General features: G+C 40.2%; 1 protein-coding gene across 2 annotated transcripts in view; it reads right to left on the reverse strand.

Annotated features, from left to right (window-relative positions):
- letmd1 (LETM1 domain containing 1) overlaps positions 1-22,682 on the reverse strand; it is a 78,207-nt gene that overhangs the window by 17,485 nt on the left and 38,040 nt on the right. For both annotated transcript variants that reach the window (XM_076276369.1, XM_076276370.1), the window contains exons 4-5: positions 21,406-21,488; positions 11,702-11,888 (exon numbers count right to left, since the gene is read on the reverse strand). In XM_076276369.1, the coding sequence (XP_076132484.1) occupies positions 11,702-11,888; positions 21,406-21,488 (270 nt within the window). The remainder of the gene's footprint in view (positions 1-11,701; positions 11,889-21,405; positions 21,489-22,682) is intronic.

Here is a 22,682-nt window from a genome sequence, read left to right on the forward strand (position 1 = left end):
ATTTTTGAATGTTGTAATATATTTGATATGATTTTAATATCTCACCACATAAACAGGAAATGTGTCATAAATCACAGTGCATTGAATGAATGGTCTGAAACTTCTCAGGTTAATAGATATCATGATTATGATGATATCCAGACACCCAATGGGCCTGCCTGACATAGCGCCACCACCTGGCCAAGCAGGAAATGTGCCAGAAATGGACAATGCCTTAAGTGATTGATCTGAAACTTTATAAAATATCAGACATCATTATTGTGATGATATTCACATTCGTAATTCACAGGCCTAGCATAGCGCCACCATCTGGCCAAGCAGGAAATGTGCCAGAAATGCTCTATGCTTTGAATAAATGGTCTGAAACTTCTCAGGTTAATAGATATTATGATTATGATGATATCCAGACACCCAATGGGCCTGCCTGGCATAGCGCCACCACCTGGTCAAGCAGGAAATGTGCCAGAAAAAGGACAATGCCTTAAGTGATTGATCTGAAAGTTTACAAAAAATGTGGATATCCTTATTGTGATGATATTCACATGTGTAATTTCCATGCCTATCATAGCGCCACCATCTGGCCAACCAAAAAGTGTATCAGAAATGTTCTTTGCTTAAAATGAATGGTCTGAAATTTCTCAGGTTAATATATATTATGATTATGATGACACCCAATGGGCCTGCCTTGCATTGCGCCCCCACCTAGCTAAGCAAGTACATGTGGCAGAAAATCAAATACAAAAACAAATAGCACACGCATCAAATATGTACATTTCACAAACGCACCACGTCGGTGCTTTGTTGGATTCCGACATGTCACGGGTTGCGGCCCGCAGGTGCTCGGGCCCGCCATTGCCGCTTGCGGCTATATTTAGGGCCCGAGCACCGAAGGGCGCAAGGCCCTATTGTTTTTGTAAGGATTATTATTAGGGCCCGAGCACCGAAGGGCGCAAGGCCCTATTGTTTTTGCAAGGATTATTATTATTATTATTATTGTTATTCCACTTTTTTGCTTTCCTGTTTTTGAGGTGGTTAACATGGTCGAAAATTCTTGAAATTTGGCACACACGTCAGGTGTCACGCAACGCAGTTAGGTACAAGAGCTTGACCTCGGGTGTGGCCCAGAGACTCGCTAGCGCCCCCTTAGGTGACTGATCCCGTGGTTGGCATATATTTTGAGGTGGTTAACATGGTCGAAAACGCATGAAATTTGGCACACACATCAAGTGGTACAGTGAATAGACAGGGATAAAAGCTTGGCACCGGGCGTTGCCCAGGAACTCCATAGCGCCCCCTTATGTCACAGTGACTTGTGGTTGGCATATAGTTTTAGATACACACACCAAATTTGGTGGGTGTATGCAACTCCCAAAACCAAACGACTTTTGTATTAACATGCCATTAGCCACGCCCACAGGAAGTGAGGTAACTGAGAATTTGTGCGATGTGGACATGATCAATTTTAACGTACTCCTCCTAGACGGTTGATCCGATTCATGTCAAAGTTGGTATACATGACGCCGAGATGTTCCTGATTCTAAATTGTGAAGCCTTTTTTTGATATGTTGTAATTTGACGAAATGGCGAATTTATTAATTTTAGTACCCTTCCACATAAACAATAAATGTGTTATAATTCACCATGCATGGCTTGAAATTTTTTAAATTTCACAGGTCATTGAAGACCATGTTGATGATAATATTCACATGCCCATAATGCATGTTTGGCATAGCGCCACCAACTGGCAACAGAAAGAATGACAATTATACTGATGTAACATGATCAATTTGAACATACTCCTCCTAGACGGTTTGTCAGATTCATTTGAAATTTGGCAAACATTATGCCAAGATGTCGCTGATGTTAAATTGTGAATGGATTTTTTAATGTTGTAATATATTTGATATGATTTTAATATCTCACCACATAAACAGGAAATGTGTCATAAATCACAGTGCATTGAATGAATGGTCTGAAACTTCTCAGGTTAATAGATATCATGATTATGATGATATCCAGACACCCAATGGGCCTGCCTGGCATAGCGCCACCACCTGGCCAAGCAGGAAATGTGCCAGAAATGGACAATGCCTTAAGTGATTGATCTGAAACTTTATAAAATATCGGATATCATTATTGTGATGATATTCACATGCGTAAATTCACAGGCCTAGCATAGCGCCACCTTCTGGCCAAGCAGGAAATGTGCCAGAAATGCTCTATGCTTTGAATAAATGGTCTGAAACTTTTCAGGTTAATAGATATTAATATTATGATGATATCCAGACACCCAATGGGCCTGCCTGGCATAGCGCCACCACCTGGCCAAGCAGGAAAATGTGCCAGAAATTGGTAATGCCTTTATTGGTTGATCTGAAACTTTACAAAATATTGGATATCATTATTGTGATGATATTCACATGTGTAATTCACATGCCTAATATAGCGCCACCATCTGGCCAAAAAGTGTATCAGAAATGTTCTTTGGTTAAAATGAATAATCTGAAATTTCTCAGGTTAATATATACTATGATTATGATGACACACAATGGGCCTGCCTTGCATTGCGCCCCCCACCTGGCCAAGAAAGTAAATGTGCCAGAAAATAACATGCAAAAACGAATAGCACACACATCAAATATGTACATTTTACAAATGCACCATGTTGGTGTGCTTTGTTGGATTCTGAAATGTCACGGGTTGCGGCCCGCAGGTGCTCGGGCCCGCCATTGCCGCTTGCGGCTATATTTGAGTATTATTATTGTTATTCTACTTTTTTGCTTTCCTGTTTTTGAGGTGGTTAACATGGACGAAAACTCTTGAAATTTGGCACACACGTCAGGTGTCACACATCGCAGTTAGGTACAAGAGCTTGACCCCGGGCTTGGCCCAGGGACTCGCTAGCGCCCCCTTATTTGACTGATCCCGTGTTTGCCAAATATTTTGAGGTGGTTAACATAATCGAAAAGTCTTGAAATTTGGCACACACATCTAGTGATACAGTGAATAGACAGGGATAAAAGCTTGGCACTGGGCGTTGCCCAGCAACTCCATAGCGCCCCCTTATGTCACTGTGACTTGTGGTTGCCATATAGTTTTAGATACACACACCAAATTTGGTAGGTGTATGTAACTCCCAAAAACAAACAACTTTTGTATTAACATGCCATTAGCCACGCCCACAGGAAGTGAGGTAATTGAGATTTTGTGCGTTGTGGACATGATCAATTTTAACATACTCCTCCTAGACGGTTGATCCGATTCATGTCAAAGTTGGTATACATGACGCCGAGATGTTCCTGATGATAAATTGTGAAGCGTTTTTTTGATATGTTGTAATTTGTCAAAATGGCGAAATTATTCATTTTAATACCCTTCCACATAAACAATAACTGTGTCATAATTCACCATGCATGGCTTGAAATGTTTTAAATTTCACAGGTCATTGAAGACCATGTTAATGATAATATTCGCATGCCCATAATGCATGTTTGGCATAGCGCCACCAACTGGCAACCGAAAGAATGACAATTATACTGATGTCACATGATCAATTTGAACATACTCCTCCTAGACGGTTTGTCAGATTCATTAGAAATTTGGCAAACATTATGCCAAGATGTCGCTGATGTTAAATTGTGAATGGATTTTTGAATGTTGTAATATATTTGATATGTTTTTAATATCTCACCACATAAACAGGAAATGTGTCATAAATCACAGTGCATTGAATGAATGGTCTGAAACTTCTCAGGTTAATAGATATCATGATTATGATGATATCTAGACACCCAATGGGCCTGCCTGGCATAGCGCCACCACCTGGCCAAGCAGGAAATGTGCCAGAAATGGACAATGCCTTAGGTGATTGATCTGAAACTTTATAAAATATTGGATATCATTATTGTGATGATATTCACATGCCTAATTCACAGGCCTAGCATAGCGCCACCTTCTGGCCAAGCAGGAAATGTGCCAGAAATGCTCTATGCTTTGAATAAATGGTCTGAAACTTCTCAGGTTAATAGATATTATGATTATGATGATATCCAGACACCCAATGGGCCTGCCTGGCATAGCGCCACCACCTGGTCAAGCAGGAAATGTGCCAGGAATGGACAATGCCTTAAGTGATTGATCTGAAAGTGTACAAACATTTTGGATATCATTATTGTGATGATATTCACATGTGTAATTTCAATGCCTAACATAGCGCCACCATCTGGCCAACCAAAAACTGTATCAGAAATGTTCTTTGCTTAAAATGAATGGTCTGAAATTTCTCAGGTTAATATATATTATGATTATGATGACACCCAATGGGCCTACCTTGCATTACGCCCCCACCTGGCCAAGCGAGTAAATGTGGCAGAAAATAAAATACAAAAGCAAATAGCCCACGCATAAAATATGTACATTTCACACACGCACCACGTCGGTGCTTTGTTGGATTCCGACATGTCACGGGTTGCGGCCCGCAGGTGCTCGGGCCCGCCATTGCCGCTTGCGGCTATATTTCATTATTGTTATTCTACTTTTTTGCTTTCCTGTTTTTGAGGTGGTTAACATGGTCGGAAACGCTTGAAATTTGGCACACACGTCAGGTGTCACGCATCGCAGTTAGGTACAAGAGCTTGACCCCGGGCGTGGCCCAGGGACTCGCTAGCGCCCCCTTAGGTGACTGATCCCGTGGTTGGCAAATATTTTGAGGTGGTTGACATAATCGAAAAGTCTTGAAATTTGGCACACACATCTAGTGATACAGTGAATAGACAGGGATAAAAGCTTGGCACTGGGCGTTGCCCAGCAACTCCATAGCGCCCCCTTATGTCACTGTGACTTGTGGTTGGCATATAGTTTTAGATACACACACCAAATTTGGTAGGTGTATGTAACTCCCAAAAACAAACAACTTTTGTATTAACATGCCATTAGCCACGCCCACAGGAAGTGAGGTAATTGAGATTTTGTGTGTTGTGGACATGATCAATTTTAACGTACTCCTTCTAGACGGTTGATCCAATTCATGTCAAAGTTGGTATACATGACGCCGAGATGTTCCTGATGATAAATTGTGAAGAGTTTTTTTGATATGTTGTAATTTGACAAAATGGCGAAATTATTAATTTTAATACCCTTCCACATAAACAATAAATGTGTCATAATTCACTATGCATGGCTTGAAATGTTTTAAATTTCACAGGTCATGGAAGACCATGTTAATGATAATATTCACATGCCCATAATGCATGTTTGGCATAGCGCCACCAACTGGCAACAGAAAGAATGACAATTATACTGATGTCATATGATCAATTTGAACATACTCCTAGACGGTTTGTCAGATTCATTTGAAATTTGGCAAACATTATGCCAAGATGTCGCTGATGTTAAATTGTGAAGGGATTTTTGAAATGTTGTAATATATTTGATATGATTTTAATATCTCACCACATGAACAGGAAATGTGTCAAAAATCACAGTGCATTGAATAAATGGTCTGAAACTTCTCAGGTTAATAGATATCATGATTATGATGATATCCAGACACCCAATGGGCCTGCCTGGCATAGCGCCACCACCTGGCCAAGCAGGAAATCTGCCAGAAATGGACAATTCATTAAGTGATTGATCTGAAACTTTATAAAATATTGGATATCATTATTGTGATGATATTCACACATATAATTCACATGCCTAGCATAGCGCCACCATCTGGCCAAACAGGAAATATGCCAGAAATGCTCTTTGCTTTGAATGAATGGTCTGAAACTTCTCAGGTTAATTTATATTATGATTATGATGACACCCAATGGGCCTGCCTTGCATTGCGCCCCCACGTGGCCAGGCAAGTACATGTGGCAGATAATAAAATACAAAAACAAATAGCACACGCATCAAATATGTACATTTCACAAACGCACCACGTCGGTGCTTTGTTGGATTCCGACAAGTCAGGGGTTGCGGCCCGCAGGTGCTTGGGCCCGCCATTGCCGCTTGCGGCTATATTTAGGGCCCGAGCACCGAAGGGCGCAAGGCCCTATTGTTTTTGTAAGGATTATTATTATTATTATATTAACTTTGTCTGAGCGTTTTCCTTTTTTGAGGTGGTTAAGATGGGTAAAAAGTCTTGAAATTCGGCACACACATCAGGTGTCACGCAAAGCAGTTAGGTACAAGAGCTTAGCCCCGGGCGTGGCCCAGGGACTCAGTAGCGCCCCCTTAGGTGATTGAGGCAGTGGTTGGCACATACTTTGAGCTAGACGCATCAAATTTGGTAGGTGTGTGTATCTCCTCAAGATGAACAACTTTCGTATGTACAATGCATTAGCCACACCCAACAGCAAGTGAGGTATTTGGGATTTTGTGCGGACTAAAATGTGATTAATTGTGATGCCAAAAGAGGATCTTCCGATCGGTGAAAACGCATGAAATTTGGCACAAACTTCAAGAGGTACCATGAATACACAGGGGAAAAGCCTTGGCACTGGGCGTTGCCCAGGAACTCCATAGCGCCCCCTTATGTCACTGTGACTTGTGGTTGGCATATAGTTTTAGATACACACACCAAATTTGGTGGGTGTATTTAACTCCCAAAATCAAACGACTTTTGTATTAACATGCCATTAGCCACGCCCACAGGAAGTGAGGTAATTGAGATTTTGTGCGTTGTGGACATGATCAATTTTAACTTACTCCTCCTAGACGGTTGATCCGATTCATGTCAAAGTTGGTATACATGACGCCGAGATGTTCCTGATTATAAATTGGGAAGCTTTTTTTTGATATGTTGTAATTTGACGAAATGGCGAAATTATTCATTTTAATACCCTTCCACATAAACAATAACTGTGTCATAATTCACCATGCATGGCTTGAAATGTTTTAAATTTCACAGGTCATTGAAGACCATGTTAATGATAATATTCGCATGCCCATAATGCATGTTTGGCATAGCGCCACCAACTGGCAACCGAAAGAATGACAATTATACTGATGTCACATGATCAATTTGAACATACTCCTCCTAGACGGTTTGTCAGATTCATTAGAAATTTGGCAAACATTATGCCAAGATGTCGCTGATGTTAAATTGTGAATGGATTTTTGAATGTTGTAATATATTTGATATGTTTTTAATATCTCACCACATAAACAGGAAATGTGTCATAAATCACAGTGCATTGAATGAATGGTCTGAAACTTCTCAGGTTAATAGATATCATGATTATGATGATATCTAGACACCCAATGGGCCTGCCTGGCATAGCGCCACCACCTGGCCAAGCAGGAAATGTGCCAGAAATGGACAATGCCTTAGGTGATTGATCTGAAACTTTATAAAATATTGGATATCATTATTGTGATGATATTCACATGCCTAATTCACAGGCCTAGCATAGCGCCACCTTCTGGCCAAGCAGGAAATGTGCCAGAAATGCTCTATGCTTTGAATAAATGGTCTGAAACTTCTCAGGTTAATAGATATTATGATTATGATGATATCCAGACACCCAATGGGCCTGCCTGGCATAGCGCCACCACCTGGTCAAGCAGGAAATGTGCCAGGAATGGACAATGCCTTAAGTGATTGATCTGAAAGTGTACAAACATTTTGGATATCATTATTGTGATGATATTCACATGTGTAATTTCAATGCCTAACATAGCGCCACCATCTGGCCAACCAAAAACTGTATCAGAAATGTTCTTTGCTTAAAATGAATGGTCTGAAATTTCTCAGGTTAATATATATTATGATTATGATGACACCCAATGGGCCTACCTTGCATTACGCCCCCACCTGGCCAAGCGAGTAAATGTGGCAGAAAATAAAATACAAAAGCAAATAGCCCACGCATAAAATATGTACATTTCACACACGCACCACGTCGGTGCTTTGTTGGATTCCGACATGTCACGGGTTGCGGCCCGCAGGTGCTCGGGCCCGCCATTGCCGCTTGCGGCTATATTTCATTATTGTTATTCTACTTTTTTGCTTTCCTGTTTTTGAGGTGGTTAACATGGTCGGAAACGCTTGAAATTTGGCACACACGTCAGGTGTCACGCATCGCAGTTAGGTACAAGAGCTTGACCCCGGGCGTGGCCCAGGGACTCGCTAGCGCCCCCTTAGGTGACTGATCCCGTGGTTGGCAAATATTTTGAGGTGGTTGACATAATCGAAAAGTCTTGAAATTTGGCACACACATCTAGTGATACAGTGAATAGACAGGGATAAAAGCTTGGCACTGGGCGTTGCCCAGCAACTCCATAGCGCCCCCTTATGTCACTGTGACTTGTGGTTGGCATATAGTTTTAGATACACACACCAAATTTGGTAGGTGTATGTAACTCCCAAAAACAAACAACTTTTGTATTAACATGCCATTAGCCACGCCCACAGGAAGTGAGGTAATTGAGATTTTGTGTGTTGTGGACATGATCAATTTTAACGTACTCCTTCTAGACGGTTGATCCAATTCATGTCAAAGTTGGTATACATGACGCCGAGATGTTCCTGATGATAAATTGTGAAGAGTTTTTTTGATATGTTGTAATTTGACAAAATGGCGAAATTATTAATTTTAATACCCTTCCACATAAACAATAAATGTGTCATAATTCACTATGCATGGCTTGAAATGTTTTAAATTTCACAGGTCATGGAAGACCATGTTAATGATAATATTCACATGCCCATAATGCATGTTTGGCATAGCGCCACCAACTGGCAACAGAAAGAATGACAATTATACTGATGTCATATGATCAATTTGAACATACTCCTAGACGGTTTGTCAGATTCATTTGAAATTTGGCAAACATTATGCCAAGATGTCGCTGATGTTAAATTGTGAAGGGATTTTTGAAATGTTGTAATATATTTGATATGATTTTAATATCTCACCACATGAACAGGAAATGTGTCAAAAATCACAGTGCATTGAATAAATGGTCTGAAACTTCTCAGGTTAATAGATATCATGATTATGATGATATCCAGACACCCAATGGGCCTGCCTGGCATAGCGCCACCACCTGGCCAAGCAGGAAATCTGCCAGAAATGGACAATTCATTAAGTGATTGATCTGAAACTTTATAAAATATTGGATATCATTATTGTGATGATATTCACACATATAATTCACATGCCTAGCATAGCGCCACCATCTGGCCAAACAGGAAATATGCCAGAAATGCTCTTTGCTTTGAATGAATGGTCTGAAACTTCTCAGGTTAATTTATATTATGATTATGATGACACCCAATGGGCCTGCCTTGCATTGCGCCCCCACGTGGCCAGGCAAGTACATGTGGCAGATAATAAAATACAAAAACAAATAGCACACGCATCAAATATGTACATTTCACAAACGCACCACGTCGGTGCTTTGTTGGATTCCGACAAGTCAGGGGTTGCGGCCCGCAGGTGCTTGGGCCCGCCATTGCCGCTTGCGGCTATATTTAGGGCCCGAGCACCGAAGGGCGCAAGGCCCTATTGTTTTTGTAAGGATTATTATTATTATTATATTAACTTTGTCTCAGAGCGTTTTCCTTTTTTGAGGTGGTTAAGATGGGTAAAAAGTCTTGAAATTTGGCACACACATCAGGTGTCACGCAAAGCAGTTAGGTACAAGAGCTTAGCCCCGGGCGTGGCCCAGGGACTCAGTAGCGCCCCCTTAGGTGATTGAGGCAGTGGTTGGCACATACTTTGAGCTAGACGCATCAAATTTGGTAGGTGTGTGTATCTCCTCAAGATGAACAACTTTCGTATGTACAATGCATTAGCCACACCCAACAGCAAGTGAGGTATTTGGGATTTTGTGCGGACTAAAATGTGATTAATTGTGATGCCAAAAGAGGATCTTCCGATCGGTGAAAACGCATGAAATTTGGCACAAACTTCAAGAGGTACCATGAATACACAGGGGAAAAGCCTTGGCACTGGGCGTTGCCCAGGAACTCCATAGCGCCCCCTTATGTCACTGTGACTTGTGGTTGGCATATAGTTTTAGATACACACACCAAATTTGGTGGGTGTATTTAACTCCCAAAATCAAACGACTTTTGTATTAACATGCCATTAGCCACGCCCACAGGAAGTGAGGTAATTGAGATTTTGTGCGTTGTGGACATGATCAATTTTAACTTACTCCTCCTAGACGGTTGATCCGATTCATGTCAAAGTTGGTATACATGACGCCGAGATGTTCCTGATTATAAATTGGGAAGCTTTTTTTTGATATGTTGTAATTTGACGAAATGGCGAAATTATTCATTTTAATACCCTTCCACATAAACAATAAATGTCTCATAATTCACCATGCATGGCTTGAAATGTTTTAAAATTCACAGGTCATTAAAGACCATGTTAATGATAATATTCACATGCCCATAATGCATGTTTGGCATAGCGCCACCAACTGGCAACAAAAAGAATGGCAATTACACTGATTTACTATGGTCAATTTTAACATACTCCTCCTAGACGGTTTGTCAGATTCATGTGAAATTTGGCACATATGATGCCAAGATGTTGCTGATGTTAAATTGCGAAGGGATTTTTGATATGTTGTAATATGTCATGATTTTAATATCTCACCACATAAACAGGAAATGTGTCATAAAGTCACAGAGCATTGAATGAATGGTCTGAAACTTCTCAGGTTAATAGATATCATGATTATGATGATATCCAGACACCCAATGGGCCTGCCTGACATAGCGCCACCACCTGCCAAGCAGGAAATGTGCCAGAAATGGACAATGCCTTAAGTGATTGATCTGAAACTTTATAAAATATCGGATATCATTATTGTGATTATATTCACATTCGTAATTCACAGGCCTAGCATAGCGCCACCATCTGGCCAAGCAGGAAATGTGCCAGAAATGTTCTATGCTTTGAATGAATGGTCTGAAACTTCTCAGGTTAATAGATATTATAATTATTATGATATCCAGAGACCCTATGGGCCTGCCTGGCATAGCGCCACCACCTGGCCAAGCAGGAAAATGTGCCAGAAATTGGTAATGCCTTTATTGGTTGATCTGAAACTTTACAAAATATTGGATATCATTATTGTAATGATATTCACATGTGTAATTCACATGCCTAGCATAGTGCCACCATCTGGCCAAGCAGGAAATGTGCCAAAAATGTTCAATGCTTTGACTGATTTATCTGAATTTTAATTTAATTCATATGTCTTATTAACATGCCTTACATAGCGCCACCAATTGGCAAGATAAGGAATGTGTTTTTTCCACGTCTGTTGGATATCACAATAAGATGCATCAGATTAATCAGATTAGCACACGCATCAAATATGTACATTTCACAAGCGCACCACGTCGGTGCTTTGTTGGGTTCTGAAATGTCACGGGTTGCGGCCCGCAGGTGCTCGGGCCCGCCATTGCCGCTTGCGGCTATATTTATTATTATTATTATTATTATTATTATTATTATTATTATTATTATTCTCATTATTGTTATTGTTATTACTATTGCTTTTTGTTTTGTTTGTTTGTCTGTAAAGTACTTTGTGCTCTGTGATTTAAAAGTGCTATATAATTACATTTTATTTTATTATTATTATTATTATTATTATTATTATTATTAATATTATTATTATTATTATTATGTGGAGAGACACACACATATCACCTGAGGTACACTATAAACCTATAAATACAAACCTTACCACACAGCTCCAAGAGGGACATCTGGAGATTAACATCTTTGATAGATGGAACTGCTCGCATCAGGCCATCGATCACAGGTCTGTACGATTGAACTCGATGGGAGTGATAAACAGCTTGGAACTCCACAAGCTGCTGAGATGTCCAGAAATGTGGAATCAGGACATGTCGGGGGAAGAGATACCTAATTCCATAATAACACAAATGTAGAACAAAAGTTTATGGTTGGATGTATAAATTGCAGGGACAGTAATGGGCAGAGCTATTTACTGATATACTGTAACAATTCAATGTATTACAACAAATTATAAAGTTCCCGACACAGTTTGTACTATTAATTGAGTTATTTATTTGCTAGATAGCGTGAAAAAGAGAAAAGAAGAAAGAAACAAAAAAGGACCTTCATATAAAGCAGGCCGCATATTAATCTCAGTCCGTTTGTATTCCCATAAAGTCTGTGTGTTAATTCAGTTAATTTAACTCAGTCTCTGATCCTATATGAGTAATCCAAAATCCCAGGAAAGATAATCCACAAACGAAAAAATAAGTCCTTAAGTTTTACGAATATCCAACCACATCTTAATCTGTATGGCAGCAACGACACCCGACAATAAACAAAAATAAAAAAGGACACGTCTCACCCGTGCTCTGTTTCCCGGTGGTATTCCAAAGATTAGTCCGACCCGAAAAAACAAACAAATATCCACCGACGAGCGATCATCATGAAGCCATTTAATGCCATTTAATTTTGTTCTCCCTCCAACACCATGTTCCTAGTTTAAATTTCTCCACCCTATGACGGAACTCGGTCAGCTGATTTGCCTGCGCAAGCTGCGCTTCAGAAACAGATGTGCAGTCAGTGAGGAAAAATTAGTGAAAGGTGAATGTTTAAGTGCAATTTCTTTCAATACTCTCATATGCCTACACAACAGAACATAACCTGGCCAGGAATAACTCTTATTTTTTTAACTTATATTTCTTTATTTAGATACATTCATTAATTTGCTAATTAATTCATTTATGAGCCCTTGTATATGTGGCAGTGGCTACATAGTCCACCCCCCCCCCACCCCCCACCCCCCAGATTTCACACACTGGGAATAGCCAAAGTATGGCTTCATATTTACAACATTAATTGTGTCTGAGGAAGTACCATCACTGCTACGAAGGGCTTGGAGAAATTAGGATGGATCAGCACAGGTGGTGATTGGAGGGCATCTTTCAGCTTTCTCCAACTCTCTTCACACTCATGTGTCCATTTCCATTTTACGTCTTTCTTTTTTAGCTGGTCAAGGGGAGCGGCCAGGTCAGCGAAGTTCTTAATGAACTTATGGTACCAGCCTGTCAAACCCAGGAAGCTTTGTAGTTCCTTTAAGTTCTGGGGTCTTGGGTATTCACTGATGGCCTTCAACTGGATCTGCCGAAATTCCCTGACCAGACACCAAATGGCCCAAGAAAGATAAGGTGGTTTTAAAGAAATTACATTTCTTCACATTGAGAGTGAGAGAGGCCTGGTGCAGTTTTTTGTCCCGTAGATGGTCTTTTTTAGATTTAGAAAAGATTATTATGTCATCAATGTAAATAAAGCAACACTCCCCTCTCAGTTCTCCCAACACTCTCTCCATTAGCCTTTGGAAAGAGGCAGCTGAGTTCTTTAACCCAAAAGGCATTGTCTTGAACTGGAAAAGGCCGAATGGTGTAGTGAAAGATGTTTTCTCAATGATGTCTGGGTTCATGGCAACTTGCCAATAGCCAGATCGCAAATCTAGAGAACTGAAGATGGTAGCACCTCCAAGAAACTCTAAAATGTCATGAACATTTGGCATTGGATAAGCGTCAAAGTCAGTTACTTTATTGAGTTGTCTGTAATCAACACAGAATCTGCAGGTGCCATTTGGTTTAGGCACAAGTGCGACCGGTGATGCCCATGGAGAGGAAGACGGCTTATACCATCTGCCTCAATCTCTTGAGGATGTTGCTTTATTATGGCTTTCTTCTGCAGATACCCTGTATGTGGGACACTGTATAGGTCAAGTGAAGAAAGGGGAGATCGCACACAGGGGCTGAGTAGTTCCAAAAGTGTATTTTAAAAAGCCGAAAAAAAATATTTTTGATTGTGGCATGCCTGATGGAACCCATATCTCTGTATGTAGATCGCATCCTCAGACCTTTGGTCGTGACATTACCTTCTTACTTGAGAGACACAGGCGATTTTATAGAACAATTATCCAAGATCGACATAAACTTGAATGCCCAGGAGACCTTCCTTGCAACGATCAGTGTTGGGGAAGTTACTTTTAAAAAGTAGTGTTTGCTCGTTACTTCTCAAAAAAGTAACCCCGTTACTTTACTTAGTTACCCTCTATGGAAAGTAACTTTACGTTACTCGTAACTTTTACGTTACTTTTATGTTGTTCGACTTTGGGCAGAACCCAATATCTGTTCCTAAATGTGTAGGCCTTCATAAAGTTCTACTATGGAGGACATAACAGGTATTTCTTTTGTGCTCTTTATTATAAAAAATGCCACAAACAGAGCACTTGACAAGAAAACATTGGGCTTATAGGCTTCAACACCACCACTAAAGCTCAATGAAACAATATCAAATAACATAGTCTCGATACATCTTGGGCATATAGGTGAACACAAAATATATGAGGGATTTTTTTATAGCCTTATACTCTTTCATTAAACAGGCGTTCCTCCAAAATTTGGTGCAAAGCTAGTGCAAATCATATCAATAGGCTGGCAGTTGAGTTAATGGCAGTGGACAAAATCAGGGCACAGTGTAGGCCACCACTAACACTCACATTCCTCCCCTTAGTTTCAACGAGTTCGAAGTAATGTGAATACCTCCATCCCTCAGAAGTTGGCTGCGTCTCGCTTGCTATGATTGCTCTTCATTGCCACCAGCTTCTGTCACATACCGTGTGGAGCTATGATTGCACTTCATGCTACCAGCCTCTGTCACATAGGCTGCCGTGTGGAGCTTGTGCCTATTGTGCAAGTGTGTCCTATTGTGTGTCCTATTGTGTTTTTAAATCTGGCTCTTTCCTTGACACCACAGTCTCTTTAGAGGGAGGAAAGCTATCGACTACCTTAAACACTAAACCGACCGACAAAAATAGCATTTTACATGCCTCGAGCACACACTCTACATACCTAAAGAAAGGACTCCCATACACACAGTTTCTCAGAATAAAACGGATTTGTACTCATGCGTCTGATTTCGATATGGAAGCTAGAAAAATGTACAAGCAATTTTTTCTAAGAGGCTAGAGAGAAGCCCTAGAGAGAGTCCAAAGAACCAAAACTGCCCCTAAGAGGGATACGCATAAGTCTATAGCATACATGGGCAACATACGGCCCGCGGGCCACATCCGGCCCGTGGGCTTTCCCTGACCGGCCCGCGTAAGGTCCGTGAAAGAACAATAGTCAAGAGCCTAGCATAGAGATAATGCATGCAAATCAATATCGTTGTTTTTATTTTGAAAGCGACTGCTATTTGTACGCCCATACATTTGTGCGTGGATGCACACGACGTAAACACCCTCACTGATGTGTGTGAATGCTTCTGCGTCGACACAATGCAGTTGCCTTTACGTCGGCGTAAACCTTTCAAAGTTTTGTGTCTCTTATGTCTGCGTCGCTCACCACCGCAAAGGTTGTTAGAACGAACTACTGCTGCTCGTTGGCGATACGAAGTGTTCATTTCAAAACGTTACTGGCAGATAGACAGTTTACAATCGGATAACCCCGTAATTGTAACCAAAATATGTCTGAGTTTATTTGCAAAGCTTATGTTAGCGAACTAGTATGATGCTACTACCCACAGGTTGCTTGAAGCAGCCGGCTCAACACACAGAGCGAGTTCACCAATCACAGTTATGTGCATAAAGTTAAAGCAAAAACATAGCCTACATTTTTAAAATAGTTTTCTTTGTGCATGTTGATTAACTAATGACAGCCTACTCTTGTCTGCTCCACATTTTCGTAGTCTAATTCTGCATAGAGTTAATTTAATGATGGTAATGATTTAATGATGAAATATTGCTGAGTATTCTGAAATGGTGGCACGGCCTATCGGTTGTACTGACTCCTTCACATTTTCATGACCTAGCCTAATTATATAGATATTGTAGTACTTTTTTATATCAGTCTTTGAAAACTGAAAAAAATGTCAAAAAATAATTTTGAGGAATGAGGATTAAATACTGGACATAGATTAAATAGGCCTATTGCTGTTTTTCCTTTGTCTCCCTCACATTTTCATCTGTTCTTACGACTAGTAAACAAAACCATATGATTTACTTAATGTTATACAAGAACAGAATAGAATTGAACAGAATTGAGTTCAGACTTGAGTTCGGTATTTTGAGTCCGGCCCTCCTCAACAGTCCCAGTTTGTCATGTGGCCCCTTGGGGAAATTAGTTGCCCACCCCTGGTCTATAGCCTGCACTACTACGTACACTAGACATAGCCGACAAATTAAAGAATGCATACGCAAACACTGGCATGTTCTCAGTAGTGACCCCATATGTCAAACGCTGTTTTCTGAACCTCCCCTCTTCTCCCACTATAGGGCTAGTAACATTAGGGATTTCTTGGTTAAAGCTGATTGTCACACCACACAGCGGAACAAGGAGGGACGCTTAAGGAACATCACTGGTTTCTTTCCGTGCAAAGGGTGTGCTGCGTGTAAAAATAACACTAAAAAGACCACCTCGTTCACAAGCTCCGTCAGACAAGACTTACAAAATTAAACAATGCACCACATGTAACACTGCTGGGGTAGTGTATCTGATTACTAACCTGACTCCGCCAGATGGATTTGCTCCGCATATCCATCTGGGAACTTTTCATTGAAGAACTTTTGGTAAGGGGCGGACATACTGGTTAGCTGATTGGATAAACCATCTGTCTATCACCACCTTTGTTGGTTATCGACGGGCCAAATCAACCAATTAGATGAACAAAGTATTCTTCTAATGCCGTTTAACATACAATTAAGTTAGGTAACGTGACAAACGTTAAGATGTTTTAACTTACCATTTATGAACCTAATCAACGACAATTCCCATCAAGTTTTCACGGTAGGCCCTACACTTCTGAAGATAGTATATTCCTCCATTATGAACTGGAATCAGCCGTGGAGGATGTCTGTGTCGTTCATTCCTCCCAGCTGCATGGCTGAGACTCATAGCTTCACAGTTTACCCAGGAATACTTTCTAATTTGAATAAAACTTGCGCGATAGCTATGCTCATCTCTGTGGATGCCGTCATGTTGTTCGTTGCGTCACACCTCAACCCGCCTCAAAGCCAACGCTGATTGGACGTTCGTTTGGTGAACTGCTCCAAATTTTCTTTAACGGAAAGTATCCAGACTGATCTGCGAGTGAAACCCTGAAGCTCGCGAGATCAGGATGGTCTCACGAGGCTATCTGATTACGTGCCCATGCAATAAACAATATGTAGGCAAAACCAACAGACCTATAAAAACGCGCATCATAGAACATAACAGCGCAATTAGACGAAAAGATGAGGAATCGCCAGTAGTGAGACATTTCACTGAAGCCGGCCATCAGCTGGCCTCACTCGTCTTCACTGTTATAGAACACGTAGAGGGGGGGATACTTTTACTTTTACAAAGGGAATCCTTCTGGATTTTTACAATTAAAACTCTGCACCCTAGTGGTATTAATGATGAATTTAATTTAACATGTTGGCTGTGATGAATATAGTTGGTTGAATAATGAACTAGGCCTACATAGATGCAAGATATCCGAAGTGCGATGATGATGTTGATGATGAGGATGTGTACCTAGATCAATATATGCTCTCTGTTCTCTAAATATTGTGCTTTTTTCTATTTTCAAACATTTAAATATGGCATAGCCTCTTAAACATTTTTTGTGACTATATGTTTCTGTATACAAATGTGGTTATATCTCCTGTACATGTTTGTATGTAATTGTAATGATTTGTGATGAAATTATGGTGATTTGGATACACTGTGACCCCGAATGCACTCATATGTCTTGGGGTTATTGGGTGATTGGCAGGCGAGCCTATAAATGGCTGCTGCGCCCTGTGACGCGTCACGTACAAGGAACACTGATGAAGGGCTAGACCCGAAACGTTTACCCCTTGTTTATCTGGCCTGTAATTGTTTTTTCCGCTTTTTAAAATACACTTTTGGAACTACTCAGCCCCTGTGTGCGATCTCCCCTTTCTTCACTTAAGTATTACGTTTTTTGGAGACTATACACACCGGGCGACACCTCCATACTAGACAAAAGGCACAGACGCCACACTTCACCTTCACCGGACACCGTATAGGGATATCATGCGAGACTCGGATTGTGTGTTTTACAAGTGAGCTTGCTTCCCTGAGCAAACTGTTGGCCATCGAGACATAAGTTGCTCAAGTTCAGGAGATGCCTCTGGAGGTATCTCAGCAAAGGCACTCCCAATGAAGGGCCGCTGAGGTAGAGTTGACAACTTTGGTGGAAGAGCATAGTAGAGGTTTAAGCCCCTCCCAGAATGACTTAACTGCCACTGCTTCTCCCATTCATTTTGGTTGAGAAAAGGATGGTAAGTAAGCTTTTCCTGACTCTTAACCCCATACGCCCCATTTTTAAAGTCTAGGTGCATGTCAGTCTTCTGCATGAAGTCAAGACCAAGAATGACTGTAAATGCAAGACCAGAATCAGACATCACATGCAAAGTGTATGTCCAGTAATCTCCATTGACATTAAGAATACATTGAAACTTTCCTAGTACTCTCTTAGAAACACCATTGGCCAAAGCAAACTCCTGATTGCCACCAGAGGTTAACTGTTCTTTTGGTCTCTATTCTTTTCCACAGCTCATGGTGTATTAGGGAAAAAGTGCTTCCTGTATCAAGCAAAGTTGGGCCTTCAGCCCCTTTGATGGTAAGATGAATAGCCAAAAGAGAGAGAGAGGTGTTTTAAAGTGCTCCGAATAAGCTTCTCCTTTCACAACTTTCAGTTCTACTTTCTTTGGTTTTGTGAGAGTTTTGCTATTTAGGCTCCAGTAGTTTTTCATGGATAGTGTTATCCGATTGCGTCGAAGTCCGAAATCATTCAGAGTAAACATGGTCAATTGCCTGCAGTGAGATTTTTAAATGCATGCTTGTTGCTGCCCCTCGAGTTGGGCCATTACATTGTTCGTGGCCAGACCCTTAGTCTTTCTAGATTAACAGGGTCTGGATTTTCCAGGCTAGTGACCCCTAGGTCAAAGGGCACCAAATTACACTATATGAGTGCTCTCACAATGGAGTCCCGAGTCCCTGTACCAAGTTTTGTTTTGATAAATGAAAGTGTCGCTGAGATATAGCTAACTTCCTGTAACTCTAGCGCCCCCTAGTGGTTGAAAGTCACCACATTTATTGTGTGTCTTCAGGATGAGGTCCCAAGTCAATAGACCTCTGAAGTTCACCTTCCAAAAAGCTGCCATCTTTGAGATCCGGTATCTGGCGATTTGTCCTATAAGAAAATATGGGGATTTTGAATTATCGCACCTTGTTAAACTCTCTAATAAATAATTCTGTGGAAATGCATGGATTCCAGTTGCTGCTACTGGAAGAAACTGTAATCCATGCATTTCCACAGAATTATTTTTGGAATCTGATCCCTTATCATACCTGTTCATTCTTACTCGTCGCTCGACTTATCGTGACTAAATTCAAGATGGCTGCAAACGCTAAACTTCGAGAAGATACTGTCTGTATAAATCGTCTTGTAAGTAAACTACCAGTGCTTTTTCAAAGTTCTCAATGTCTCGTTTTAAATGTCAGGGCCCTTGGAAGTCTACCAATGAAGTGTGGAGATACATTGAGCCTCGTAAATGGTGTAAAACAGTGATTTATTTGCATGGCTATGCCGATGCCGAGGCACCACCATTGACCGCCTTGTTGGTAGCATCGGCTAACTAGCGCCAGATTTCGGAGTGCAGGGGACAAGCCGAGATGGGCTATGAGACATACGTTCACACTCGGTATCATGTTTCAAAACACTTTAGGTCAAAATCACACCGGAATTCTCCTTTAACCTAATGTCTTTTTGGCACTAATTAACAGTTATTTCTTACATCATTTAAATGTTAAATGTTTATTTACAAACTATATGCTAATATAAAAGTGAATGACACATTATTATTTATCTAGCTTTTCTGATTAGCTTTGTGGAGAATTTATGGAATTTATGGTTTATGGCTTTATGGTCTTGTGGGGTGTATAAGGCACCCTACTGCCAGTGGTTGGTTGTGTGAGAGTTTGCACACCTCTTCTTCCACTTCATCCTTATTGGATACCTTTGTGGTTGGCTGTCCTGTAATTGGTGGCCCTGTCTAGTGTTTGAAAGTAGTATACTCTTTGCCTTTGTATGCGATTTTCGCCGTAATTAAGCAGCTTTTTTGATATTGGTGTTTTTGGAGCCCCCTTTGGAGAAACGGTATACTGCAGCTCTGCTGCGTTTTGTCCTTGTATTGTTGCCATAGCTGATCAGAATCGGTATGCTTTGCATTGGGTAGGTTGACTAAAGGAATAAAAGTGATAGGCCAGTTTTGGTCTCAGTCCCTTCACTGTCTGACTAATAGTTAGTCATTACTAATATATTAATAAAGCTTAACCAACTTTATTATAAGGGGCCCCACGCTTATAGCTATATACTACTAATATATTAATTAAGCTTAACCAACTTTATTGCAAGCGTTTCTGGTGCCGACAAGAGTGGCGGCATGTCAAGGTAGCTCCGTGTTTTTTTCTTGAATTTCCCCTTCGGGATCAATAAAGTATCTATCTGTCTATCTATTGTAAGGGTCCTATGGGGAGTGGTTCGTATTGGTATAGGCAGAAGCACAGTTTAATATCAATTAGTTAAATAATAATAAGTCATTAACTTTTCTATTAACATATAGTTTGTAAATAAACATTTAACATTTAAATGATGTAAGAAATAACTGTTAATTAGTGCCAAAAATACATTTAGTTAACTATTAACACATATTAATACAATATTAGTTAATAGATTTGCTAAAACATTAACATACAGATTTTATGCAAACAACAAATATTTAATTGATGATGAAAAAACTATTAACTTGTGCCAAATAGATATGTTAGTAACAATTAACAAATATTAACAAAGGGTTAGGTAATTACTAGTTTGCTATTTATTATGGCACCTTATTATGGAGTGTTACCCAACTATGGTTTTGGGAAACGTGCCCCTGATTAGAGCTCATCTTAGGTCATACATTCTTCATTCTAATATTTTGGATTTCCATGAGCTGTAATCTGTAATAATTAAGATTAGAATAATCAAGATAAAAAAAGGCTTGAATTATTTCACTGAAATGAATCTAGATTATATAGGAAAGTTTTACTTTTTGAAATAAGTTATAGGACAAAATGAACTTTTCCATGATATCTTATTTTCTTTTAGATAATCCAGTTAAGAATGATAAGAGGGCCCCAGCTGTGACGCAACTGGCTGGGGCACCTGCACCGTATGCCGGCGACCCGGGTTCGATTCCTGTCCCATGGTCCTTTCTGGATCCCACCCCTGCTCTCTCTCCCATTCGCTTCCTGTCACTCTCCACTGTCACTATCATTAAAGGCATAAAAAGGCCAAAAAATATATACTTTAAAAAAAAAAGAATGATAAGAGCACTTACATTAGGATAAATACCACATAGTTAGCAAAGGGTGGTATGGAGATCAGCAGCAGTGGGATGGCTTTGATCATATCTCTACGAAACTAAAAGATGAAAATAAAAGAAACAATCAATAAACAATGCCAAAACAAACACATGATATATCTACAACCCCAAATCAGAAAAAGTTGGGATGTTGTGTAAAATGCAAATAAAAACAGAATGTGATAACATACAAAGTCTTGTAAACCCATATTTAGCAAAAAAGGACTTGGCAACATATCAAATGTTGAAAATGACAATTTTGACTATATTGAAATATATTTCATGGAAAATATATGATCATTTTGGATTTCATGTCAGCAGCATGTTTCAAAAAAAGTTGGGACAGGGAATGTTTACCACTGTACTCCTTCACCTCTTCATTTTACAAAATGTAAATGTTTAGGAACTGAGGAGACCAGTTGCTAGAGTTTTGAGAATTAAATGTTATAATAATAATAATAATAATAATAATAATACATTTTATTTAAAAAACGCCTTTCAGGACACCCAAGGTCGCTTTACAGATAAAACAAATAGAAGGGGAAAAAAAAAAAAAAATATATATATATATATATATATATATATATATCAAAAAAGGAGAAAAATATATATATATATAAAAATATATATAGTCCATTTAGCCATATCACAGTCCATAGGCTAGTCTAAAGAGATACGTTTTCAGTTCCTTTTTAAACTGGGCAGTGGATTCACACTGCCTGATGTTGTTTGGAAGTGAGTTCCATAGCTTTGGGGCTGTGTGGGAGAACGCTCTCTCTCCCATGGTGCTGAGGTTCATCTTGGGCACCTTGAGCAGACCAGCGGATGAGGATCGCAGTGAGCGGGAAGGGGTGTAGCTCTCTAAGAGGTCGGTGATATAATTGGGAGCAAGGTTATGCAGGGCCTTTTATGTCAACAGTAAGATCTTAAACTGGACTCTCTGGGTAACTGGTAACCAGTGTAGCTGCAACCGTACAGGTGTTATGTGGCCTGTGGACTTTGTGCCTGTTACTATCCTGGCTGCAGAGTTCTGGATTATTTGGAGGCGGTGGAGTGATTTCTGTGGAATGCCAGAGAAGATGGAATTGCAGTAATCAATGCGGGATGTAACATAGGCGTTTACAAGTACTTCTGCACTCTGCTGACTGAGTTGAGTGGGAGAATGTTGTCCCATTCCTGCCTGATATAGGATTTCAGTTGCTCTTTAATTCCATGATGCACCTAATTTGACAGGTTTGGACTGCACAGGCCAT

This window comes from Alosa pseudoharengus, unplaced genomic scaffold (assembly GCF_046254945.1).
Source record: "Alosa pseudoharengus isolate Yale_2024_CS ecotype anadromous, Long Island Sound unplaced genomic scaffold, YU_APseudo_1.1 YU_APseudo_1.1_scf_9, whole genome shotgun sequence".
Taxonomy (NCBI): domain Eukaryota; kingdom Metazoa; phylum Chordata; class Actinopteri; order Clupeiformes; family Clupeidae; genus Alosa; species Alosa pseudoharengus.